Source organism: Anas platyrhynchos, chromosome 1 (genome assembly GCF_047663525.1).
Source record: "Anas platyrhynchos isolate ZD024472 breed Pekin duck chromosome 1, IASCAAS_PekinDuck_T2T, whole genome shotgun sequence".
NCBI classification, from domain to species: domain Eukaryota; kingdom Metazoa; phylum Chordata; class Aves; order Anseriformes; family Anatidae; genus Anas; species Anas platyrhynchos.
In genome coordinates this window covers 28,675,637-28,703,098 of record NC_092587.1, presented here as the reverse complement: position 1 = coordinate 28,703,098, position 27,462 = coordinate 28,675,637, and the positions used below count along the sequence as shown (strand labels likewise).

Below are 27,462 nucleotides of genomic sequence, written 5' to 3'. Positions count from 1 at the left end.
ATTCCAGCATGGGCGGGTGGAGGAAGAGAAGCAAGTATAGCTGAAGGAGTGACCTCTCTACAGCACTGACATGTGCTCTTACACTGAAATAGAAGAGCAGTGATCTTCCGTTGTTTTCCACCTTAGGATTTCCTCTTTTTTTTTTTTTTTCTTTAAGTCTGAAGCTTTACAGACCAAAAAAGGAAGGAAGCTGGGGAAGGGGGGGAAGGTGAAGGAATAGGGAAGAGACAGATAAGTGACGAATGTTCAAGAAGTTTCCACTATTAACCGTGAATAACACTGCAGCTCTGCAAGCACTTAGCCAGTAAGTCATTTCAAAAATACATATTCAGATTTCTTCTTCCTTTGCCATAATTAGAGAGGATAACGTTAACACCAGAAAGGAGCAATTCTGAATCCCATGCAAAGGCAGAAGCTGCATGTCAAGCTCCTTATCCTCACAGAGCCAACAGATGTGAGAAAAGCAGCTTGGCACATGCTTTTAAGTGACAAAATATTAGCCAACTTTATTCTTTATGAAAGCTACCAATATCACTTACCAGAAGTAAGCACTTACAATGTAAAAGTGATTTCTTTACAGTTTCATTTCAGGGAGTGTCTCTCCACTGTGCCCATGCAATCAGAGGTGCCTTTATCAACCACAGATGACATTTCAGTTTCTCAAGGCTACTTTTTTCTTTCACAAAAAAAAAAATATTAAAAGACATTCCACTAAAAAAAAATAAAAATCAAATAACCACCTTTACAGAGAACTTTTCCTCAGAATTGTATATGATTTCACAGAGAACGTTACCTAGAAGAACAGTAATTCTACCTTATGGAAAAATAATGGTTTCATAATTACGTAGCCTTCCACATTATTAGGAATCAATTCCCAATTGCTGTTTGTATGATTGCTAAGTAATGCAATTTTTGCAGCTAACTTGTATTTAAGAAAACAAAGCAGCAGAAATACAACTTTCTCCACAAGGCATCTTGTGCATCCTTCACTCATTACGTTGTTCTGTAGGAAAGTTAAAACAAGGCTTTGGGGAGTAATCAATTAATTTTCGCAGTACAACTTGTAATTTCAAATAACCTCATAACATGAAACATTATCTCATTAAATAGTTAATGCTTTTTGATAGTAAAATAATGCTTTGATAAAAAAAATAAAAAAACAGTAGCTTATCACAGAAGGCCCCTATTCTGCATTTGGTGCCTACCAGTTATCCCCAGCATCTATAGATTCACTTACAATGCAAATTATTGAAGAAGAGGTGTCAGTATACACATGATCTTTATGGTTATGAATCATTTTCATTTCTAAATCAATCTCAAAAGTTTTAAGTTCAGTGCAAGTACTACTAAAAACCAGAGAAATAGCAAGCAGTGACTGAGGAAGGGCACCCTGTTCCTCCTCTGCTGCCAGAAAAGCAGCACAAGCTCAGCATTTACCTCCTGACTGCATGAGATCAGCCACCGCCCGCTCCCAGAGCCCTGCAAGGCCAAAAGCAGACAAAGCAGACAAAATCCAGTAATGCAAACAACACTGAAATAAAGTTAAGTCATCCTTCAAATGCCTTATTCTGAGTTCAGCAAACTAATGACCCAAACCGGGGGTTTATTCCTTTTTCTGCTGTTGTGTTTTTCCACGTGCAAACTACCAAGACAACAAAACTCAAAATACTGGAGACCCCAGTAAGACTTCCTTACTTTCAGTTATGATAATTCCAGCTGTTATTATTAAAGAAATAGATAAATATCACATGTGAATCTGAAAAAAATTGACTTGGTTCCTTAACTGGGGAAAGGCAAAACATGCAATCTGTATCAGCAGGGTTTTCTTTGTATTAACACGCCTTCAAGAGTGCATCTTCTTGCCTCACCCCTTACAAGAACTGCTTTTTTTTCTTAAATCCCTACAAAACTCTTATTAGATTCCACCCTATTTTCTTACTCAAGAAAGCAGAAACCAGCAAGCACAATGTGTTACAAAGTGCAAAATCCAAGCTTCTTTCTTTGTCCCCATCACAGGTGACTTTCAGAGCTGCACTGTTTGCAGCTCTTGCATCCACCCCAGAGCATCTGGAAATTAGATCAGCATTATTTTCAAAAGAAACATTTCAGGTGCCTAAGAAAGCACAGTTGACAACTTTTCACATCCTATTTAAACTACATAAAATGTAGCACACATTCAGAACAACGAGAAACATGCATTAAGAAGATAGACACAAAGTAGCTATCACCTCAGTCTTTTGTTTTTGCAAAGATCTGAAGAAAACATTCCCTTTAAACATACAAAGATCCAAAACTAATGGCAAATCCTGGTGGCATCCAAGTATCTTTCAGCTGCTCATCAAGCACTGCTTCAGTTAGCAAGCACAGTTCCTAAACTGCGTCTCTCACAACAAAGCTGTCAGACAAGGTGCTTCCAACAGGCTTATGTGAGAAGGGAAACTTGGGAGGCAGCACGGCTGAAAACCAGGAGAAATAGTATGGAAAAAATAAGGCGCAGTTCACTGGGGACAAATGCAAAGTGTCACACATGAGCAGAAGTAATCAGCTGACAAATACGGGATGGGGAATGACTGTCTAGACAGCCATACCCCAGAAAAGGATCTGAAGGACTGCTCTGTGGTTCCCAGCTGAACGTGAGTCAGCGTGGTGCTGCTGCAAGAGGCACAGATAGCACAGTGGGAGTGACGGGCAGGCACGGTGCCTGGAGAGCACACAGAAAGGTTCTCCTGCTCTGCCTGATCCAGCTTCTCCGTCCAGTTTTGGACAGAGCTTAAGGCCAAGGATAAGACCAACATGGCCTACAAGGCAAGGCTGAAGTAACTGGAGCTATTTCCCTCACAGATTTAACAGTCTCAGCAAATTTTCATATACTCATAATGATATATGCCAGAGGAAAACCTTACTCCAGTGCTGAAAACTTTCTAGTAGTAGGATTGCTAAGCACTGACTACAGAAGTCACAGATGCTCTGTTACCAGCACGTTGAAGACCACGCTGCCAATCATCCTTCAGAAGAGACAGAGTTGACTAGGCCCTGAGTAAGTAGCACAGACTAAGCCTCTCAAAACCCTTCCTAGACATATACGCCCCTGTGTTTCTATTGATTGTCCCTCAAAACTACTAAACCTGGGTATTACATTAGCACTAGACCCTTCCTACCACCAATGCAAACCAGAAAACAAAAGCAGTATCTCCCTCTGGGAGAACATCTGGCTTCCAACTGGAAATCAGACAGTGGTCACCTCAGAAAGCATTTTTCCCAATTCCTCACAAAAGGACATGCAAAAACAAACAATAACAAACAAAATTCCAGACTGAGAGTGAAGCAAGACGTTTGCATTTCTACTGTTCTTTGCAAAACCACCAAGACACGCTCGAGAGGACTTTGAGGGGTTATATCTAGGTTTCCCTGTACCTTCACAGAATCAACTACCAATCCTGCAGCAATAAAACAAAACCCACAAATACACCACTCACACGTGCCCAACCTAAAGAAATGAAGCAGCACTTCTCCCAGGGGGTGAGAGGTTTTTGCTGAAAGCTCCATCAGTGCCTACATCCGTTCAAGTATCCCAAATGATCCAAGATCTCAAAGTGCTCTCTTCAGGATATTCCCTCATCCCAAGACTCAAATTACAGAGAATTTATAGACCAAAACCTGCACAGTGAATTACACTCAAATGAGCTGGAAACTATGGAAAGTGGTAAATAACACGTTCACCTTGAACTAGTCTGTAAACGTGAAATCCTGTTTTATATTGAGGTTCTGTTTCCTGGCTGCAGGTTAGGGAAGCAAGAAGGTGTCTCAAAAGGCAGTTCTGGGAGACAACCTCACAGCAGTGCAAGAAGTTTCCACTATCTGCATGATAATAGTAAAATAACAGATTGTAGCCTCCTTGACAGAGAAGTCAGTGACTGCATCATGTGCTGTCTGTGCTCCCAGAAGCAGTCACAGACTCCAGCCTTCACTCCTTGCATTATTTAATTCACCACTGCTCTTTTGGCTAAATCTTGCCCAGCTAGTAGCTACGCAAGTCCAACACTGAAAAAGGTGAATGCTGACAAAAAGCTCAATACAGTTGAACAGGAATAAAAAGATAGTGTCATCAGTATACAGCTGCCAGCACTGTAACATCAGTCTTAAATTTTTCCCCTAGTAGCTCCATATACACAGTGAACAGGAAAGATGAAAACTCTGATGGGAGCTATGTAAGACGGTGCTAAGGAACCAACGAGCTCTGCATTGTCCCCAGGAGATGGTAAGGACATTCAGATTACACCCATACCAAGGACTCTAGATGTTTGGAAGCAACTATTAAAAGCCATTAAAAAAAAATATCTTGCGTTAGCCTTATTTCAGTGCAAATTCACTGATTTCACAATCATCACACAAGTTAAGTTAGGGCTAGTCTTATGACCTGGCTTTGTAAACCTTATCCTTTAGGTTCTGCTCTCCAACAGAAAGCAGTTACTTCTAGTTCAAAAGCTGCACGCTGAGATCACTTATTTCTGGAAGATACTGATAGTTATTGCTTACGTAGAAGACCAGTAAAATGTCATCTTTATTTGACTGTCATCCTCAATGGGTACGAAGCCCTTTGTGACAACGTAAGGCCCACAAGTCCTGTATCTCAAAGAGCTACAATTCAAGGAGTATTTCACAAAATGCAAATGGGCTCCCACTGCCCGGGGGTGTGGAGGGAACAAGGATGTCCTGCCAGGTTCAGCCTCCATGCCCCATACCACCCCACATTCACCTCCCTGCAGCCCCAAACAGTCCGTGTTGTAACAAGCACGGACTGTTTCACCTCTAAATACAGATTTAGGCAGCTTGCTGCAGGTTCACTATTAGAAGTCATATTAGTACAAGGCAAAAATGCAAACTGAATTCCACATAAAATTGTGAGGCAAGATCAAGATATGAGAAGGGAAATAAGAGCATTGTTTGTACTGCTTGGGGAGGGATGGAAGAGAAGTTGATGAAGCACTCATTAAACAAACCACATTATATTAGATGCCTAGCATGCTTGTGACAGATACATCATGACAGTGGCCACACCACAGTCTTGCTCTTTGTTGGTTTGTTTAGCTCAACAACAAGCTAATTTACAGTAATATTACCTCAAAGTCAAAAAAAAGTGACTGCAGCATGAGGACAAAGATATCTCAGCAGCTTTCAACACAATTGCCAGCGAGACTTGTCCAACTGCGACTCAGAGGAATGGGGCACAAGCCAACTGATTCGGCTTTTGCTGTGTGCCAATCAATACGGCTCCTGTGATCAACTAATACACTCCTGGCTTATGCCTCCCATAAACCTCAGCTTATAGCACAAAGTCATTTAATCCTTCAGTTTCCCTCAATATAATGGGAGATAGCCACACTTCAGACCCCTTTGGGAAGCCAGATTTATAGCTTAACCACACTAAAATACCAAGCACTATTTAAACTTCTGAGCTAAATTGGTAGATTATGCTACATGGAATGACTTCAGGACCAGGAACAACGTGCCACCTATAAATTAGGCGAGGCATTCAGCAGCTGCTTAATTATTCTCTGATCTTTCCATTAGAATCTAAAAAATGCCTTCCCAACAAATTTTGGCAAGTGATGTGCTTACCAGACAAAGGTAAGCCACCTACATTCCAGGGAGCGTAAATGCATCCCACAAGGTGCAAGTAAATCAAAGAGCACAGACAATACAGCAGCATGCAGACCTGCAGAGGTAAAAAGAAAAACCGATCCTTTACATTCAGACTGCCTAACCACAGACAGCATCTACAAAAAAATCATTTACTCTTGTGATTTCTCTTTTTTTTTTTAATTTATTACAGCTAGAAGTTTCTGGTTTGCACCAGGCAGCAAGAATCAACTTTGAAAGCTGCACTTGCTGGTTTGTTGTGTGCAGAGGATCCACAGCTACAGTCTTAAATGACTCATTTTAACAAAGGATTTGGTTATTGTTCTAAACAATATTGTGCTGTTATGTTCCAAGTCCGTGTAGAACAGCATGCAATGTATTTGAGCCAACTCCACTTGACATCTACCAGTTTTAGCTACTGTTAACAGCAATCCAAGAAACCCACAAAAGCTTACCTCTCCTGCCCCTACATCAGCACACATCGTGCTGCATGCCCCATATAACTGGCTGGTGGATGCTTTGTGTGATGCTGTCACTAGTTTGACACAACAGCTGAGGGGATAATTCAATGCAAATGAAACATCAAAGTGAAATACAGAAGTTTAGCCTTCTGTTTGGCAAATAAAGACATCAAAACCCAGACAAAGCAAACTTTCTCAGAAGCACTTCTATTCCAATGCTTACTTCAACTGCTGAATGGCTTGGGTTGGCAGGGACCTTGAAGATTACCTGCCTCCAACCCCCCCCCCCACCACAGGCAGGGATGCCACCCACTGGGTCAGGTTGCCCAGGGCCTCATCCAACATGACATTGAACAGCTCCAGGGATGGGGCATCCACTGCTTCTCTGGGCAAGCTGCTCCAATGCCTCACATTTAGCATCCTTGGGGATAATAAAGAGCTGACACAATCTACTGCCTTAGAAATGAAACCCACAAAATTGCAGTACCAAGAACATCACGTTGAAGTGCAATGGTCATCACGGCAGTATGCTACCAATAAATGAACTCTGAGTACAGCAGCCTTCTCAGAAAAAGCAATTATATATCATCAGTAGCTAGCAGGCAAAAGTTTAAAATAAAATAATGAAGAGATGGCTACTTGCATTGACTGCTCCTCAAAGGGGGAGATCAGTCAGGCTGTGCAAGCGAGCAACAGCCACCTGGCTACCAGCAACCCTTCAGTGCAGCCAGGTGGCTGTTGCCTGGTTATTCATCCATTTTGGCATGTCACAGTAGAAATGTGCAGCACACAGCATGTGCTGCAAAATTCAGATTGAAAATGCAGATGAGGTCTGATGTTAATGCAAGCCCTGAGCTCTTCATACAAAGGATACATATGCTTGGTACAACTAATCAGGATTCTCCAAGGGTTTTATAATGCACCCGTTTTACCAGGGCAGATAGACACACAATTATTTAAAAACTGCTTGGAAACACAGCAATGGCACGACTTTAAAAAGGAATATACAAAAGTAGATCTTTGGTACAAAATGCAGGATTGTGTAAAGTGGCTTTCATAAATCTAAGTTTAAAGAATTACACAGCAAGAGACAACTCTTCCTCCAGCCTCCCCTACCGCCGCCAGGCAGCACAATAGCTGACACCGTAGTTGGGTGTGAAGATTTTGCAGATAGCACTCATCGTGCAGGTGAGCGAGCACGCAGCGTAAAACACAGCCCCTGAGCGAAAATAACCACTTCAGACCCGTTTTCCATCATTTCGCGGTGGCGGTGCGAGCCACGCTGCCGCCCCGTCCCAGGGGCACAGCGGACCCGAAGGGAACAGTGGCTTTTTGTTACCATCTTGAATAGCCTCTGGAAGGCGAATGGCAGAAAACCACGCAATGAATTTAAACAGGAATAAGCACCGACTCGTGACTATACAATATCTGCACAGACGAGGAGGATTCTTTCAGTTTTATGTTTTCTGGCCGATCCAAAGCAAGCTTGCTGCTGAGAAGCTGCGAGCGCACCTCTTTAGCGGGCTGAGATCGCTGAGCCCGAGCTGAGCCCGAGTGAGGAGGGGAGAGGAAAGGAGAGGAGAGCAGGACAAAGCTCCACGGCGCTCACCCACCGAAAGGCTCTGCCAAACGGGGGAGATGCTGGGGGAGATGCTGGCAGACAAGGGGCAGGCTGCTGGGTGCCCGTCGGTGGCATTACAAGGGATGCTCGGCGGTCGCGCTTCCCTCACAAAGCGGGAAAAAGCGCTGCAATTGGGACACAGCGCGCTACTCTCGGAAATAAAAAAAATAATAAAAAAAAGCAAAACAAAAGAAAGAGGCGCACGCAGACAAAACCCAACAACAAACGCACCGGGGGGGGGGGCTGCAGCTCGCGATGCTCGGCTGCTAACCCCCTGCCAGCCGCCCCGGGGGGTCCCAGCGAGGTTTTTAGGGCTCGGCTCGCCCCGGGCAGGGGGCGTCCCGCAGCCCAGCCCCACCTGGGCGAGCCGGCGGGGCTGCTGCTGGCCGAGCAGCTCGCCCAAGTTGCCGCACAGCCCGGCTCGGAGAAGCGGGGCCATTGTGCGGGACGAGGCGGCGCGGCAGTGCCAAAAAAAGGGAGAAAAAAAAATATGAAAAAGCGGCGCGCACCGCCACAAAGCGACCCGGCGGGCTCCGCAGCCCTGCCCCGGGGCAAAGTTGCGGCCGGGCTCGGCACGGAGCGAACAAAGCGGGGCGGGGAGCGGGGGGAGCCCTCCCGGCGGCTCGCAGCGGTGCCCGGGGGCGAGCAGGTGTCGCGGCGGGGCCGGCAGCGCTCCCGCCCCCCCGGCCCCTCACTCACCCACGCCGTACTTCTCGTGCTCCGTGGGTATCCACATGCCGGCGGCAGCGCTCCCCGCTCGGAGCGGCGGCCGGCTCCGCCTGGCGGGCTGCTGCTCAGCCGCGGCTGCCCGGCTCCGCCGGCTGGGGCATTGTTCCTGCGGACCCACCGACAGACAGACCGACAGACAGACAGACGGGCGGCCGGACAGACCGACCGGAGGCGCCGCTCGGCCGCCAGCCACTTATAGCCGCCGGCCCGCTGCACGCCGGGCAACGTAGTGCCTCGCCGCGGCCGCGCCCCTCGCCGCCGGCGGCACGGAGCGGACTACGAGCCCCGGCCGGCCCCGCGGCCGCCGGGGGAGGGAGGGAGGCAGGGAGGGAGGCGGAGCGTGGAGGGAGGGAGCGGCGAAATGGCGGCGCCCCGCGGGGCCGGCGGGCGGGCGGAGCGGGGAGGTGAGTGTGGGGGGAGCGCCGGGGTCTGGGGGTGAAGGGGGTAAAGAGGGTGAAGGGGGCACACGCCTGGGTTTGGGGGTGCCGGGGTGGTCCCAGAGGGGTTTGGCTCCGTGTCGGTGTGGGTGATGCGGGGTGAGCCCCCCCGCTCCGGTGGGGGCTGCGGGAGGCACCTGGGCGCTGCTGAGGGGGGTGCGGGAGTGGGGGTTGCGTGGGGTGGTCCTGGGGGGAAAAACGGGGAAAATAGGGGAAAAAAGAGGAGTGCAGTGCTGCGGGCCGCACCGGGTACACAACATCTCTGACACGAGTAATTCATCTGTCTTTAAAACACAATCACACCACCCTTCAGTCAAATCGTTGCTTTGAACTGGGATGTTGCGGTTTCAGCTGAACAAAAAACTCAGTTTTAATGTTTTCACAACTAAGAGAGGAAAGCAGTGCAAGTTGTTCTAGTTCAGGTTGTCTTTTAGCCTTTATTTTCACATTAAGTTGGATTTCTAAGTCACCCGTAGTGTGAAAGACACATGGGAAGAAGTCATCCAAGCAGGCAGCTTCAAACCTAGGTCTGGAGTGCGCCTGTTTGGTTCCTCTTTTAGTTGTCAAACTCAGGTAAAGAGTAATTTATGCAACTTTTGTGGTGTTTCTCTAGTATGTGCCCTGCTTCTGTTCACAAAACTCATCTCATTTTCATTGTGCTGCTAGTTAAAGCAGTGCTCTTACTTTATTTGTGTGGCATTGTGTTGGCATAAGCTTCACCTCCATGAAAAGCCCATCACTTCTAGAGGACTACACTAGTGTAACTGCACACAAAGGCACGGCTGCGTTGGTTTAGCTGGTTAAAAGGTCGAACACTTTTGTCTGTGCAAAATCTGTGTGACACTGCATGTAGGGCTGTGGGGTACTAGGGACAGTGAGGTGAGTTTCAGGTTTTTCCAGGTAACTCGTGTAAAGACATTGGGGCTAGTATGAAGAAAGTGTATTCCACTGGAGTTTAGAGATCTGGCCTGTGGTATTTTCCTGTAAGTGAATTCAAAAACTCACTGATAATATTAGAGAACATTCAGTGACTTTGCTCAGGATTCCCAAACTCTCTTTACATCCTGTTGCAGATCCTTTGGAGTCCCTACATGACAATATGCGTAAAAGTCAGGATTGAAAATCAAAATAGTAGGTGCCAGGCTGAATTAACTTCTGTCCCAGCCTATAGATTTCCATGTACGTCCAAGCAATCTTCCTCTCCCTGAGAGAGGGCTGCCAACGTGTTGGCTGGGAGTCATGAAATTCTGCCACAGCCTTTTAATTGCTGTCCGTCATGTTAGCCGTGACTGTCTTCAGCATGTTTTTATTAGGCTCAGAGCAAGTCTTTCTTCTTGCCTTGAACAAAGACAAAACTAGCCAATAGCTGAAACATCCTTTTCAAAATTATTCATTTATGGTCCAGTCACTTAGAATAAACAGATCTTGTAGTATAAAGCACTGCCTGTAGGCAAAGAAAATACTTGACACTAATACTATCATTTCCCTGGCTCTGAGCAAAATTCCTCTTCTTCCACAAGTTTCATTTCCACACAGCTGTTCACTCTGGCATCATGGTGTGCTTCCATGTGCACCTGAGAAGGTGTCACTTCTTTGGAGACAGAATACAGGAAAATAAAATACTTTTTCCTGTCCTGCCATATCCTGTTTATAGGAAAGCCTGCGCTTGTATAAATGCAGGACTGCGTTACTTTCTAGTAAATTTACTCCAGCAGCTGTCACTGAGTGGCTTATAAAAACATATCACTGTCCACAGTACGAGTTATTCAGTCTACATTAATTAAGCTACATATCACCATTTCTTACAGCATCTGGCAATGGATTTTTTTTAATTTTTATTTTTATTTTTATTTTTTTTGGAAGTGTGTCTTTCATAGATTCATAGGCAGTCTGAAAGTTACAGTTTTCTTACTTAGGGTTTTAATGTGTTCAAATGCTTTTCAGTACCATATTCCCAGAGCAAACCATGTCAGAGCACATCTTACTATCCCACATCTGTCTCTTGTGTCCTGTTTTAAAGGGAATTTGGCTTACTGTGAAAAACTGAAGTTTGGCTGGTCGTGTACATGTCTACTCATTTTTATTGCTACCTAGAGGATACTTCAGTGAAAGTTGTTTTGTTTCTTATACTGTAAGTATCATTTCTTCAGCTCTATTTTAAGTTCCGTTTGTTAAGGATGTTATAAGAGCTGCTCAATCCAATGGACTCTGGGATCCAAGGATTCCTCTTTCCTGGTTGCTGAAAGCCAGTCCTGTGTATTTACAGACCTGAGAGAGTTTTCTCTCTCGTGGCTCTTGGACGTGGCTGCTGCTGTTCCTTTCTGCAGGTCTGGCCAGTAGCAAGGCTGAGCATGCATTCAAGAGGGGCATGCAGGAACAGGAAAATTAAATGGCTGGCCATAAAGGCAACCACAGAGCAATGCCTTGATCGTATCCTCATAAACACCTCTACCACTCACATAAACAACAATACAGATAGCCCAGTCTTGTTCTTCCTTTCTGGTTCATCAGGACTGACATTCACTAGAGAAAATACACAATTCCTCTCTAGATTTTCAGGCACTCCCCATGTTTACAGACCTGTTATATATCAGCATGGGCTCTAAGGCTGTTTAACATACATTCCTGAACCAGGGGCCAGTTACACAGCGTCTCAGACTCAGTGTTTCTAAATGATGGTCTCCTACTCACTTCTGTCGCTTCTCATGATGCTGTTGAAATGTGCATGCACCCTGGTCCCTCAAGTTGCTGATGTTTAGACCTCTCACATGTACAGTCCAGCCTCTCCAGTTGTGGACATTTAGACCTGCAAGTACTGTGGTTGTGGTCTTCCCAGTTGCTGCCATTTAGACTCTTGCATTTCAGGCTCTCCAGCTGCTGGCATCTTGACCTGCAGGCCCAGTAACCTGAAGTTTGTTTTCCAAGTTGCTTACGCTTAGACCTTGCAGCACCCTCATCTGTGTGACCGAGTAAGATGACACAAAAGTTAAGAATATAATTTAGAAGAAGATAAAATACACTGCAGTGATCAAGAAAGTACTTACATGCAACTGACTCTTTTTATGCCCATCTTCTCCATTCTCCTGTGCTTGTTCTTCTCTGTCATTATCCCTCAATTTCTCTGTCATTATCCATCAATTTCTCCACCCTTCTCACCACCCAGATTAATCTGCCCTTTATTATTTCTTCCCCATTGGTCCCAGTTGTGCTATATCCATAAGCAAATTTGGTATTTCTGATGTTCTTACCTGGGTCATTTCAGCCTCTTACAGCGTCACTGATACAGTAAGCTCAGCTCTGCAGGTCTTCCAAGATTTCACTCCCCAAAAGGTCCCAGTATCCTCCCCCACAGTTCTTTGTGAAGCCTGGCCATTTCTCACACAACTCCCCTCTTAATTATCTGAAATCCAGCCATTCTCCACAGTTTTCTTTGTAGCTCTCCTGCCTACTGAGCTTAATAGTGCACTCAGTTTCTGGGAGTGGGGGAAGTGAAGCACTTCTTGGCTCCCATGTGCAAAATTAAAGATGGGATTTGGCCTCCACGTTGCTGCTTCCCTTCTGTTCTGGAAGCTGGAAAGTGAGTGGGGGAGTGGACGAGTGTTTCTCTTTTCCCACTGTTTAAGTTGCCTCCCTGAGTTACTGCTAGCTCTGACAATAGCTCTGTAAGGACAGCTTCCTCCACAGTTGCTGCCCCAAGCTGTGTGGGAAGGTCCTGTGGAGCACCTGAGATAAAGTTCATGTGTGCATTGCAGTGGCTCTGCTGGAGGAGCAACATAAGGGACTCCTTGGCAGTAGTCCCAGGCCACTTCAGGCTCTTCAAAAAAAGGAGACTGCCTCTCTGACCTCCGTTCTGATCCCCTTACCCTGGGAGAGCCAGGCGGAGAGGGCAGTGTTAGCAGCAGCAGTGTCTGTGGCAGCACTCTGCCCTAAAGCCCATCCTTCAGACATGAAAGGTTAAGGGCTGGGGTACTCCTGTGTTCCATTTGGAGTGACAAATTGGATTGGGATTGAAGTCCACCAGCGAATGCACACATCCCGGCTGTCACTTTCAGAAGCATACCCACATCCATGGGTCCTTTGAACATTGCCCTGACCTCTAACCCTGTCTGATGATCTATGCTCCGACCTTCTTACCAGCGTGCAGGTTTCCTCCTCTCCAGCTAATCCATCTTGGTGCTTGCTGCCAGAACAGAAGCATGCACCCACACTTGTCTCACAAGTACTCCACGGTCAGAGATCCCTCAAACATGAGCTCAGCCTCAATGTCTTGACTCCCTTGCAGGCCTCAGCTCTGACCATGCCTTGACCTTGAGCCCCTTTCCAGCCACTGACTCAGGCCCTGTCTTCCCACGTACAGGTCTGCTTATACTCACGGGTTGCTTGCTGGCTAGGTCAGACTGAACTTCGCTAGCAAATGACTCAAAAACCCATGATACTTACAGGTATACATTTACTAGGAAGATAAAAATATGCCATGATCTCTCTAGTTGCTGGTGTCTGGACCATTGGGCCCTGCAACCTGCAGCCTGTTGTGCAGTTGCTGGCACTTGGACTTCAGGGCAGTATTGCACATAGGATAAAAGTTGAATTACACAAAAATAGTTAAGAAAACAATTTAATAAGAAGAAAGGCTAGATAGTGGTGATCAGGTTCAGGGATTCATCAGAGAAGTGTATCCACCAGCAGCCTGTTTAAGCTCAATTTCCCTTTTCATTCTCCTCGCCCTGCATTTCCCTGTGGTTGTTCCTCTCGGATCCTTCCCATTTTGTGCTGCTTGCCCCTCCTCTATGTTTCCGTAATCCCAAATGTTTGCATAATCCCACAAGTCCCTTCTGTTTCACACCATTCTGCAAGCACCCTCAAATATTCCATAGTATGTACAACGATCATGTTTCTCCTTTCTTATAAGTGACAAAGTACAGGTTGAATCTCTTCAAAGCTAGGTCTGAGTAGTGCCATTAATGGCTTTAGTTCCCGTAGTGACCAAAGACTTCTGGTATTCGTTACTGTCTCTGTCATCACCTGCTCATTAATGTTTGTGTGCCTGCGTGTAATCCATCTCTTTCCCTGTTATTTGTTATTTTATACTGAGTTAACCAAACACGTTAATGAACCAGATGACCTCCCAGTCCACATATCCTTATACTGCCCATGCTACCCAAACAACCCCTGAGTGAGTGAGTTACCTCCTTCGTTTTCAAACGTCTACCGTGTGGTTTTGTGAGCAGGGCGCTGATGGCTGCTTTCTTTTGAGGGCGCAAACCCCAACAAGGTGGTAGAGCAGCCATTACCCCAAGTGTGTAGCTGTCACTTCTTGCCTATTCATTCATCTGAGTTCCTCAGACATTAGGTTGGTAGGAGGTAGGTCACCCATCCCAGCCATATCTGTCCACATCTGCTTGATGGTTTTAGAGTTTGGTATCCTTCTTGGTACCCTTCTTAAAACCCAGCCAGTCTGTTTTTTAAGTTAAACCTATGTATTCAGTTCAGTTCAGGATTTCAAAACCTGGTGTTTCCACTGTGCCACACATTTTGTAGAGAAGAAGAGAGTCCTTTTGCCAGTAGGCACTAGCTATAAGCTCCTTAAAGGATTTTGATTTGATGCAGGTTAATCATTGTGAATAGAACAACTAGTAATTATACCTGGAGGATAGGTTCGCTAATTAATGTTGTGAGTGCAGCACAGTTTATTGTAATGTGATTACAAGAACGAATCTCCTAAAACAGTATTATCTAAAAATGTTTTAAGAGCATATTTGTTATGATTTTTAATTAAAAATGCAATCTCATAGTAATTTGAAATGGTTCCCTCATAAGCACATAGGTCACATTGAGGATTGGAAATTACAAAGTTACAACTGGTAAAATAATCTTTTATGTGCTTCTGTGTTTGAATAGTAAAAAGGGAAAACCTTCCAGGCAGCTGTTACAATAAGATTGTAGCAGTTATTTAGCCTTCCACAGGACATTTCTTACAACTCTGGAACTGATGACAGGTGAATACCCAAGTGAAACTAAGTATTTTCTTAAATGCGTAATTATGGCTTAATAAAATAATTAAAGGATTGCATTGCTTGGTAATACTATCTGAGCTGCCTGTTAACCTGACATAATTTTACAAATGTGTTACAAATGTGTTACAAATGTGTTACAAATGTGCAGTTTTATCCAAAGACAAGGGGTGTCTTCACACCTTGCCATGAATATGTAACTCCCATTAGCAAAAGGCATAGACTACGTTGTATTCTCCAAAAATACCCAGTAAAGGCTTGCAACTTGTTTTTCTCTGAATTCAGAAAATTTTCATAGCTTCAATGAAGAAGAAAATGGATGGCCCTTATCTTCGTTAGGTATAATTTCTTTAACTGCTTACTAGTGGAGGTACAGCTGTGTTTAAATCCAGTAATCCAAGCCAATCCTTACCTGCTCAGAGGTCAGTTAAGGCTTTGACTCAGGAGCACACTGCCAAGTATCAGCCACCCTGTGCAGAGACAAGCTCCGAGAAGTAAGCTGCTTCAGGCTATCTAAGTGTGTGCCCGTGGACCACAGCACAGCTTAAACGTGATCATTGTTTGTGTGCTAAGCCAATTGTTTGCATGCTAAGCCTTTACCTTGTCTGAAATCTCTGCCCAGACCTTCCATTACCCGTGGTAAAGAAGGGCTGCAAAGTTGGTGAAGGGCCTGGAGCACAAGTCCTGTGAGGAGTGGCTGAGGGAGCTGGGGTTGTTTAGTCTGGAGAAGAGGAGGCCCAGGGGAAACCTCATTGCTCTCTACAGCTACCTGAAAGGAGCTGTGGAGAGCAGGGGATCAGCCTCTTCTCGCAGGTAACTAATGATAGGACTAGAGGGAATGGCCTCAAGTTGTGCCAGGGGAGGTTCAGGTTGGAAATGAGGAGACATTTCTTCTCAGAAAGAGCAGTCAGGCATTGGGATGGGTTGCCCAGGGAGGTGGTGGAGTCACTGTCCCTGGGGGTGTTTAGGGAAAAGTTGGACTTGGTGCTTAGGGACATGGTCTAGCGGGTGACATTGGTGGTAGGGGGATGGCTGGACCAGATGGTCTTGGAGGGCTTTTCCAACCTTAATGATTCTGTGATTCTATGATAGCGAGTGGTGGTTCTTCAGTCTGCAGACTGATTAAGTTGTTTAAACTGCCTCAATATTACCTGAAAAGAGTTTCTCATTACTTGAACAAATAATAGATGTGGAAATGCTTTATGTAGATGTGGAGGCGTGGGTCAGAGAGGTGTAAGTTTTTCTGAATGTTCTGAGTGTAGCACAGATGCCAGGAGAGTTTGCTGCGCCCCTTGAAACACCCTGTTCACAATTACCTTACTGTGTTTTTGCTTTGCTGAGTTTTCTGGAAGAGCACCAAACCTGTAAATCATATCCTCTGATGTCTGCAGTAAAATGAGCCTGTCATATAGCCAGATTATAGAGTTCTCCCTCTGAGACTTCAGGCAGCTTTTGTGAAGAGGGATGTAGTACTTACACTGGGATGCTGTTGTAAGAGCTGTGGATGGTAAGAAAGGAGGACAATGACTTTAAAAAAATATTTTTTTTTTACTTCAGTGCAGGTGAAATTCTTGATTTGTCTGTCCAAGCAGCCTTCATAACCTTTCCCAGCCTTGTGTGCTTCCTTCCATGGTATCCTGTGTTGCAGTCCTTTACCTGTGTGTTCTCACTGCCAAAATTTCGGTGCTCCTGGATTGTCTCTCAGGCTTCTCCTTCACGTTCTCTTCATGAACACCCAGCAGGCTGAAGGCAGGAGGAAAGCCTGAAAGCATCTGAATGGCCTTCTATGGACCCTTTAAAATAGCTTTGAATGTTGCATTAGGATATGCATAAAAGAATCGCACAGTGTGGGAAGAACCATGGTAATGAAGACTTGCTAATTGTTGTACTAAATAATGTGTTATCGGTACTATTAAAACTACCTAACCAGACTGCGACTATACTGCCTAATGTGCAAATTCTTGAAAGATGCCAAACTGCTAAGAAGCTGGTTTGAGGGATGTGCAATTTTCCTCAAAAAGAATATGCCAAATAGTGTATAAGAATACAAACCTAATGCCTGTGGCTATTTAAGCAGTACTGTTTCATGTTAGGGAACTTCTCTGCCCCGCTTGGTTTTATATTGATTTATACCCTGAAATACAAACAGTAGCACTTTTTTTACTGTACAAGTGTGAAGTGCTCAAAACTCACTGTAAATAAATAGTTACCCATATTTGATATTTTGATTATGGTAGGGAGCCTGGAGTGCTGAACCAAAATCTTTATTAATTTTACAAAACATGCTGCATGTTGTGGTGGTCGAATTGTAATTATGAAGTAAATGAAAACAGCATTGTGTTTTGCTTGAGTTTTTTTCTCTAATTAGAAAGGATAATAGATAATCAGTGTACAGCAGTAGCTAACAACTTCTAATGTTTCTGAACATGGTGTTGTTGCAAGTCTGGTGTCTGGTCACTGATATCAAGGCCGGGTTTCCCAGTGAGTAGTTCCATGGTTCGGTCTTCACTGTTTGTTTGCCACTAGTGTTTTGATATAGTAGAAGTGTAAATGAGAATTTGTCGTAAATCTTTTGTCAGTGACTTCATTAATCCAAAATTCACTTTTACCATCTGTTCTTAGTGATATATTTCAGCTGGCTTTATTAAACTTTCTGTTTGATTTTTTAGCCTCATGTTTTCACTGGACCATCTCTTCTGAACGGGTATTTTTTCCACTTCCTTTTATATTTCTCTGATTTTTGTGAAAGACAGTGACCACTGTGAAATGGCCCAGCTGCTTCTGGTTGATGCTGGCTCATTTAGATGTCATTCTCCCATTTATCATCAGTGGTTTGGTCCCTGAGGAGCAGCTGTTCCTCTTTCTTGCCCTCTGTAGTAGCCGCGGGTTAAAAGCCTTCTCTTTATCTGCCTGGTGTAGGAGCTTTATAACTAGATATGCCATCTGTTTCAACCTCACAAGCAGGTACGGTGTGGTTCTTCTGCATTAACAAATAGTTTGGCGCAATAGGAATGGCACGGTGGATAAAAGCAATTGGTGCTGCAGATCCTACAGCTGTATTCTGTGGTTTGGCATTTTTACTTGGGATTACATGCAGTCAGCCTTCCCACACCAAACAGCCTCAGCGTGCCCGTGATGCAGAGCTGTCTGAAACGGTGCCCCTTGTTGGAGACCTGTGCCAGGACTTGGAGCGCATTTTGCACGTACCTGGCCCCCAAACAAATCTAGTTAGTGTGCCCCAAAACTGCCCTCTGAACTGAACCCATGTGCAGAGCAGCTGGAGGCCTTTCAGGGATGTCAGGACTCCTGTGTGGGTTGGATCTGCTCCAAGAGGTTCAGTAAGAGGGAAGGGGCTGGTGAGGAGCAGAGGGAATCGTGGCACAGCGCTCTGCCAAAGGTCTGCGTGCACGCTGCATCAGCCCAGAGCAGAACACAACTCATGGCATGGAAACAACAGTGCTTATGGAGCAAATGCTTGCAGTAATAAGTGATGCTGCTGTCACTGGAGCATCTTGCTAGCATTTGTCTTGACCAGTGTGCCAGCGCGGAATTTTATTATGACTCAGTAATGCACGAATAAATGAGATAGAGCTTTTTTTCCTGAAGGATGGCATGTAACAGAAAACATCCTGCTTGAGGTTTTAATTTGATTTTGTCTTCTATGGAATGAAAATACGCAGCCTGTGTTATTACTGTGCTAATTTAATGTTCAGGAGTCTGCATGTATTTATACAGTTAGCAAAATGTTGCCTGAAAAAAATAAACAACTTGCATCACTAATTCTAACGTTCTAATTCTTTTTCTTGAGGAAATTAACTTCAATTATTTTACCATCCATGTCTAAGAGCTACATTAGCAGAAACAGTCAGTAAGTGTACACCATACTTAAGATCTGCGTCCTGTATTTAATAAATGCCCGAAGGTCAAGAGAAATAAGTACAGCATCACAAAGTGCTCATTTCAAACTGGGATAAAGTCAGAGTATGCTCACAGAAATCTGATACGGTCTGCTGTGAGATGTCACCGAGATCTACAAAACGTTGATATTTGAGCTCTGACTTTAAAATACTTTCTTCTGAAAATAGTTTTCAAAAAAATATTTATAATATGTGTAAGTAGTGGATTATTTGAAATACAGTCAGGGCTTTGTTTTCCTTAGCTAAGGTATCAATTAGGCTGAACTATATTGATCCACATCACTGCACATTATAATGAGCTGTCCTTTTCAGCCATTGTTTTTTCCAGTTTGAATGCCAATTTATGGAGGTTTGATTCTAAAAGTAGAAACAACTTCTTTTCCTACACTCCATCTGGAAAAGCTCCAGGTTGCTGAGAATGCAGCACGAGCCCGCAGTGCTTCGGATGCCACAGTGCCTCTTCGCTGTACTCATTCACCTTAAATACAAAATTTGGTAAACAAGTTGGCCTTGAAGGTCTTCTGAATATCAAGAAGCTCTATCAGAATACCTGAGTGAGATTTCCACCTGTCCTGCCATTATGAAACCTACAAATACCAGAAATGGGGGTTCTCGGGATGCGCTTTAAGTTTAGGACTAATTTCTGTTAGCCTTACAAAAATTAAAGTGACTGTTAAAATGAAAATTTCACATTTTTTAAAACTTGTTTTTCAAGGAATGTATACCACTGGAAAAGAGTTAGAAGCCCTGTAATACAGTTTAGTCAGGAGCATGGTAAAATTCCCATTATAATCGTGTGAGGGTATCTCATAGGAACCTCAAAAAGAGGCTTTAGATTTTTAAAGGAAAATCACACAGCCTTACTTTTATCTACAGAAAGCAAAGCAATGATTTAAAAAGAGCACCAGGAAGCCCTTTTAACATCAAGAGGAAAAATTTTGAATCTGTGTAAATATGTTCTTGGGAATTGAATCCTTTTAGAGGAATAGGAAAAGTAACAAGAAAAAAAGATGAGGAAAATTCTTGTAATAAAGGATTATTGATCTCTGCTAAATAATGATAACAAGAAGTGCAGAGTTAAACTAGTTAACACCTTATAGAAGAAGTGTTATTCTCTTTATTAAACATGGTGTTAAGACCCCTTGGGCTTGTAAGAGCTAAGGTCACAATTTCAGTAAATGGGAACTAAGACAGACTCCTACGTACTGAATTTGTCTGCTGACAACAGGCCTTTTTTTTACAAGCACTTGCACATCACTTTGAAACACAGAAAATCAGTATTCTGTATTAGACGGTCTAATGTGCCCTGTGGTGGTGGAGGGCACTGGTATTTTTGTGATTCAAAAGCTTACGAAAACATCTTCTGTGACACAGGCTGAAGGAAGTTCAGGTTCCCACAGGTTACCTATAAATTATGGAAGTTAAGTATAGTTACCTACAGGCTTATGGAAGCCTGACAGAGCCTTTATGTAAGTATGCTTTCTTCACAGAGAGGGTGGTCAAGCATTGGAAGAGGCCACCCAGGGAATTGTTGGAGTCCCCATCCCTGGAGGTATTTAAGAGATGTGTGGACAGGGCACTAAGGGACATGGTTTAGTGAGGGGACTCTGTAGGCCGCTTGACAGTTGGACTTGGTGATCTTGAAGGCCTTTTCCAACCTAAATGACTCTGATTCTATGGTAACTTCAAGGTTGCTAATATTGTCAGAGAAGTCCATGGAGCAATGGCAGCGGTAAAATACGCAAGCACTGAATTCACACACAGATCTTCACTTCTAACACCCTCCACGGGATATTTTTAAAGGTCTGAAATCAGTCTTGATCAGCATGGCAGCAGTTTTCACTTGAAAATTGCTGAAATTTAGTCTTTAAACCTCAGCCTTAAAACAGCATTGTTTAATATTTTAGTATGATGCCTTTGATATGCTAATGTATAAAATAGCAAATTAACCAGAAAAAAAAAATGGTAATTTGAATTAGTTAGATTTAGACCCTAAGTACAAAACAAGAACCAAGACAACCACTCTTGTCCTGTTTCAAATTCTTGTGTTGGATATTTTCCTCCTCTCCCTGGGAACTAAGCATTCAGAGTTTCAGGCCACATTACCTTGGTAATCTTTCAAGATAGTAGGGCAAGTTTTAATCATTGCTTCTTAATCCCTGATTTTAATATCTTAACGCAGAACTGAACTCCATGTCTACCATGTTGTGATCACACTAAACAATAAAAGATCAATATTATTTGCTTCAAAAATAACTTCTTTGCTGAAGTGTCCTACTATTCTGACTACCCCCTGAAATCAGTATAATAATTCATACAAACCTAAGTGACTCATAAATATCAATTTTTAACATTAAGCATTTAAGTACAAAGGAGATGTCAGGGAAGACCGCTGAGTGTGGAGTACCACCTCAGAATCGTCTTGATTTGCTTTATTGCTTTTCTAATAATAAAGGAAAAAAGTATAGACTGATACAGTTCTTTAGTTATTATTAAGACAGTCTCTCTGTATTTATGCTTACAGTTTTCATCTTGCCAATGCACCGAAGTGAGTAAGTGTAATAGCCTGCTGAATGAGGTTGTTCGCATGAGTGCAACACTTGCACAAATAAATATTTGTAGAACTAACCACAAAGTTTGCACAGCAGACTGCACCCAAAGCCAAGATTTGGGAAATGAAATGTTTTGGAGAGGATCATATGACAAAGATAAATAAGTGTTCTTGGAAGGACGGAGCTGGAGGATGGAGGGGGGCTGATTTAACTCACACGTGTGCCACATCTGTGGTTTTGGGTAGTGGGCAGGGAACAGGGTAGAGTAGAAGCAACTGAGAATTAGGGTTTATGGAAAATTGCATGAAGTAATTAAACTGAACTTGGTTTCCCAATTTGTGTCACACCCCTGAATAGATTTGTGTGCTGAAGGTGTTAGAGCTGTGGAGGAGGAAGACTGTGGAAAGGGTATGCAGGAGGAGTGTGCAGGGTGGGGTTAGAAAAGAAGGTGTAGTGATAGGTGTGGAAGACAGGCGAGCTGAAGGTGTTTTGGCCATGGGAGTAATGAAAACCAGCGCTCCCTTCACAGCACATAAGAAATAGCCAGGATCTGTCTCGCGAACCTAGAGCAGCACCCACAGGCGAGGCTAAATCCTAAAGCACCTCCAGAGGAATTGGTTCTCATGTATTGACTGGAAGAAGGAGTGGATGCACTACAACTTGGGAAATACTCTGAAGATGTTACTGAAACCGATGAAGTACCTGCTGTAGGAAGAGTCCAAGGTAACAGCCTTCAGTGGTTAATGAAACAGTTCTGCTATTAATCATCACATAGGTTGTCACTTGTGGGAATTACTGTAGATTTTTTAATTCCAACTTTTGGACAGGGAAGGTGGAAAAAAATAGGTAAACATATGTTCTTTTTTTTTCTGCAAAAGGTTTTGCAAAGGGTAGGAATTGACTTTGTATTTTGAGTATAGCAGAAGCTATAGCACAAGTTTTTTTTGCCATGGGTACACAGGCAATGCTACCATTTCATCCTCCGGGTGTTCTGCAAACAGAAACGGCACTACCTTTAAGTGGTAAGAAATCAGAGTAGCGCTAAAGGATGTAATAAAAATATTTCATTCTGAATTGAAGATAAATATTGTTTCATGTTTATGACAAAGACATCAAACCCTGCTATGCTAATGTTACTCCATGCTACTTACCCAGAAATGAGGTATTATGTGGCTCTGAGCTTGCACAGAACTTGCCTGTAGTGTGTTAAATATTTATAAATGGCATATTAGCATCAGCACTTAAATATCCTTATGACTGCTTATTAGGGGCACTTTCACCTGTGTCTGTGCACATGTATGCATGTCCCTCTCGATGGGAGCACGGTGCTTTTGCTGTGGTGTTTCTTGTTATTCACACAGGGTTTTGTCTTCCTGGGCTTAAGCAAAAAGATGGCAAGCAGTGGCATATACCTGTTGGTGAGCTAGACAGTCATGTAGTCTGTTATTTAAACATGATCTCGTTGGCAAGCGGGTTGGTTTTGTTTTATTAAAATTCCAACACTTCACATTTTTATTAATCACTTTCCCACTCCTTCTATTCACTTGTGCTCTGATGCCTCTACTCCGGTACCCATAGCAACACTTGTTAATGCTAATGAAACTGCAACATCCTAAGCTCCCCGACAGAGCAGCCCTGTTAAATATGGCTATTTAGCACAGTTGTATTTCTGTTAGCTCCAGCTCCCAGCAGACACCTGCTCTGTAGAAACTCAGTCCTGTGATACTAGGATTTGGTAACCCACAGCTTTTCTCAGATCTGTCATTTTACAGGAGTAAAATTCACGTATTCCCGGACAGCGGATGCTACAGAATATGTACATTTTCTGCAAAACTGGCAAGGTTTAGCTATAGGATTAAGTATGCTTTTGAAGTGCTCATTTGCATTCAATGAAAAACCGCACACGACTGAGCCTGACTGATCTTGGGGGAAGCTATGGGATGAGTCCTCTCCTAGAGCACATGGACATTTTAACTAAATATCATCAATAGCGTGTTAACAAGCAGAAGTAATAGCTAAATAATTCCTCGTGAACTCAGGCTGAATAATAATTCAACTTAATAGGAGTACTTGAGTGCTTTAATACGTAGAGTGAGGAAATTGTTACGTGTATTGATTCTCCTTTCCCTAAGGAGCATTTTTGCATGTGCTGTTGGTGAGGATGATGACAGGGTGGTTTATTTCCTTTATTCTGAGTTTTAGTTTTGAATACTGTTTATTTGGCAAGTCATTAGTCATCCATCTTTCATACTCCAGAAAACAAAGGGAAAAATCCTGTAATCAGTATAAAATCTCTTCCAAGAATGCGAGCACAAATGAGGGAATGCAGCAGTGCCAGCAGATAGGTTCTGTAGCGCCAAGGCTGCCAAAGAAGGAAGCTGTCATGTGTGTCTTTCGAGAGGCACGCCAGTACTTCTTGGTACTCGTTTTTATTACAGCTCAAGAAAACTCGAATGCTAGGAAAAGCTTTAAACCTACTCTTTCCAGCAGAGTTTTAAATGTGGTGCTGCTTTGTGCAGAGTTAACTGTAGGGATGCAGCCTAGCTCCCTAATGTGGGGGGCTGGTTATTCTGAGAACTACACATTTTTGCCAAGTAAGCGGTGTGAGCTTGGGGGAGGGTGCTCAGCCTCTCTGTTCTCCAGTAGGCATCTGTTATGCTGTTGTTGCAGAGTGCCAGGTTTGCTGTGTGTCTTTTGTTTTCCCATCATTTGTTCTCCCCTTTGTTCTTTACGTGTCTAAAACGCGCAGTCTTTTCCTCATTGTTTGGTCTCATTTATATGGCCGTGTATCTGTGGGGCGTTCATTTTTGTTGTAGGATCGTTTCAAGTTCTGCTAATCTCCTCATAATATTAACCAGCTGTATTAATGAGATAATAAACCAGACTTGTTAGTAATGAATTGATTCATTCAGCTACTGGATTTAATTAGAAAGACACTTAACATTCCAGCAGATGTTCTTATTTTGTTTCATTGTCCTTGTGTTACCAACAGTGGGCTTATAAATACATACTGTACATGGTCGTATTTACATAATATGCTCTTCAACTTGAAGCCTTGTTGTTGTGCCATACACTGCAAAAAATGACATGAAACCTCTAAATTCCTGTCTTAAGTCAACTGGCATGAATTCCTCTGTCATCATTTAATTTCTTCGACTACTCACAGGCTTGAATTTTCAGAGCATTCTCTGGAAATATTCTTCAGTGTTCTTCATCTGATAAGGAAATGCTTAATTTTCCTAAAAGGAAGTAGATTTCTTCTTTCATAGTTAAAAAAAACATGGTACTGGGCTTATGTTATCTCCTTTCTAGTCCCGTGACGTTCATTCTTGGTTTTGCAGAGGCAAAACTTCAAAAGGAAGGGCATGCAAAGGAAGGGCCCCTCTGTTCAGCGTTCCCTGCGGACTACTTGGGGAGTTCCTCTGGTAGTTCAGAGTGGGAGGATGAGGTGGAGGAGGATGGATAACAAGGCTTCCTTCTGCTCAGTGGTGGCAGCAAGCTGAGCACTGGTAACCTGTCCCCTAGAACTTCGCCTTTCACAGGTGGCCTTTAAATGCACAAATCTCTCCTTGCTTTTCTTTCTGCTGCTCAGATCTGCTGTATTGGCCATAAAATTACACGGCGTGTTGCTTTGTGGTAATTGCATGTGTGGTTGTGCAGACAGAGTACATTGCCTGTATTGCTGTAGTCTTTATTGTGCCTGTGTGGGTATAGCGCTTACTTAATGTGCAAACTAACATTAGTTTTGAGTTGGGAACAACGGTATTTAAAACTAAAAATGTTCCAGTAAGGAAAATGAATCCATTTTGAGCCTGTTGCTTCATTAGTTGTGAAGGTTTAACCAGTCTATATTTAACAACAGTTAAACTAAAGCCATATAATTTCTTTAATGGACAGCCTTTTTTCTTTCATTGCTGCTAAGATGCTACACAGAGCGTGTGGTGTGCAGGAGTCAGGATTCCATTGTACTAGTTTCGTATGCCTACCTATAACAAAAAGTAATGCCTGTTCCAGTTTTCAAAGTAATTTGCATAATCCACATCATTTTCTATACCATCTCATTATCGAATGTCTTTAAAGTATTCATTTTATTTTCCCCTGAAGAATTGGGTATAGCTTCTAGTCTTTGTTTTCGAAGAATATATTCCTCTCATCTCTTCTTTCTAGCAATTTACATTTTTAGCTCTGTATTAGCTGTAAAAGACTACAATTTTATCTGTCATGTTAAAGGTTGAACAACATAGTGTCAGCTGTCAGCTGTCAATTGGGTGACTGACAGAGGGGTTTTCTGGGCTCCTGAGTAGGGTGGACTCCCTCTGAAGTCTTTCGGGTATCTACTTGAATAAAAGTCACGTTGATTTTCCTTTGGGTAGAGGAGGAAAACTCGGCGGTGAAAGGAGAGTTGGGCAGAAACTTTACGGAGGGATTTCTTAAGGAACTGGATCCTGTGCTGTTCACCACAGCCACAAATAGGAAGGGTGTTAGGTGATAAATTTTGCTATTAGTGAACTTTTTTTTTTTTCCAAGTAGTAAGCATTAGGGCCAACTGAAGCATTGCAGAAGAATCTCATATTATTTGAACGAACTGGGCAATAAAAATGCTATTCAGTGTTAACAAATGCAGAGCAATGCACTTGGGAGTGAACACAACGAACATGTCCACTGTCATGTGTGCTAATACCTGATTTACTTTTCTGAAACTTTGGAAACACTGAAGATAATTTAATGGTTATGAATGATCCTACCTAAAAGCAAGCAAAATGCTAAGAGTAGAAAAGGAACAGAGAAAAGACTGAGGAAAAACTGCAGTGATTTAGAGATCCATTTTCTTTTGTTCTTGTTTTCACCCCACTCCCTCCCCCAACTAAAAAGGGTGAGTAGGACAGGCAAAGGGTTGGACGAGGGCAGCGAGGAATGAATAACTGTGAGGAGAATGTGAAACGCTGCTGCAGGTTTTGGTAGGTGTTAAAAGACAGACAATTTCAAAAAAGTGCCGAAACAAATCCATGAAAGAAAAATCCATAAAATGCTGCTAAACCGAGGCACAGATAGAGCCTGTGTCTTAAACTCTCCACCCTCAGATTTGTGGCAGACTCTGCTTTTTGTGTGATCACTGGTGGTTTGCCCTGTTTTCCCAAGGTATTTGCTTCTTGCCACTGTCAGACAGGGTGCTTGCGCTAGCTGGATGTTTAATCTGACCCTGTGAAGTCATTCTTGTGGCAGGAGGTTTTAAGAGGAAAGCTTGCAGCTTTTCACTCATTTTCACGCGACTGCAAGTGGGAGGCTGCTGGAGCCTGAAAACCCCATGCAAGTGTTTTACCTCCCTGGTAGCCCGTAGCAGTGCTTTAGAGTTCAACAGCATTTCTTCATTACTTGTGGCCATTCTGCTCCAAACATAGCATCAAAATTAGCTGCTTTTTCAGGGACTTCAGTAACATGCGTAGCTTTATTTGGACTATTTTGATGTTTGTGTTATGTGCTAATCCATTAAGTACTATGCTAAAGGCTGTACATCTTTGTTCTCTGCTGTGCATTTGCTTTCTTGTTCAGTGTTTTCTTGCAGCAGATGAGTACAAAGATTTTTTTATTTTTTTTCCCTCGCCTCCTCCTTTAAGTGCCTTTGAAATAAATTGCGTAAGCTTCTTCAGTCACCACACTGGTCCAGCAGACGATATTTAAGTCATCCTCATATGGTATTAGCTACTCTCTTGGGCATCAAAAATATTTCACCTCCATTTATTCCTTCTGCAACTCACCCCTACACTGAAAGATGAACAGGTCTGTTCTCTAAGTCCAAATAATTGTTTTTCCCTGGTACTTGTGCTAAGGGGCTATCAGCCCCTTGTCTACATTGAATAGCAAGTCTTGCCATGCATACCCATCTTTAGAAAGTTAGTTTGTTGAGGCAGATAGGCTTTTGTTTATTTGGACTTCCAAATGTTTAAATAGGTCACTGCAAGAGACCTACACCAAAACTGAACAAAAAGCAGGCTAGCAGCTTACTGGGCACAGCTGAACTGGCTGACAGAGTATCCTCTTAGTTCTTTTGGTGTCAGTGAGAGTCAGCAATTGCAGAGGAAATTAAGTTGCTCTA

The 27,462-nt window shown here is 43.3% G+C and overlaps 2 protein-coding genes across 7 annotated transcripts in view; one reads left to right on the top strand and one right to left on the bottom strand.

Moving 5' to 3' along the window:
- DOCK4 (dedicator of cytokinesis 4) overlaps positions 1-8,759 on the bottom strand; it is a 247,477-nt gene extending 238,718 nt beyond the window's left edge. For 4 of the 5 annotated variants that reach the window (XM_038185199.2, XM_038185205.2, XM_038185202.2 and 1 more), the window contains exon 1: positions 8,422-8,758. In XM_038185199.2, coding sequence (XP_038041127.2) covers positions 8,422-8,458 — 37 coding nt within the window. In that variant the 5' untranslated portion in view covers positions 8,459-8,758. Of the gene's footprint in view, positions 1-8,421 lie in introns of all 5 variants that reach the window. The other variant, XM_038185208.2, reaches the window with a different exon arrangement.
- Positions 8,760-8,777: 18 nt separating this feature from the next.
- The window catches only part of ZNF277 (zinc finger protein 277), a 55,769-nt gene continuing 37,084 nt past the window's right edge, over positions 8,778-27,462 (top strand). Inside the window, exons 1-2 of one of the 2 annotated variants that reach the window (XM_038166651.2) lie at positions 8,808-8,855; positions 10,909-11,019. Coding sequence is in view for 1 of the 2 variants with exons in the window: in XM_038166641.2 (XP_038022569.2) it covers positions 8,813-8,855 (43 nt within the window). In the remaining variant the exon portion in view is untranslated. Of the gene's footprint in view, positions 8,856-10,908; positions 11,020-27,462 lie in introns of both variants that reach the window. The other variant, XM_038166641.2, reaches the window with a different exon arrangement.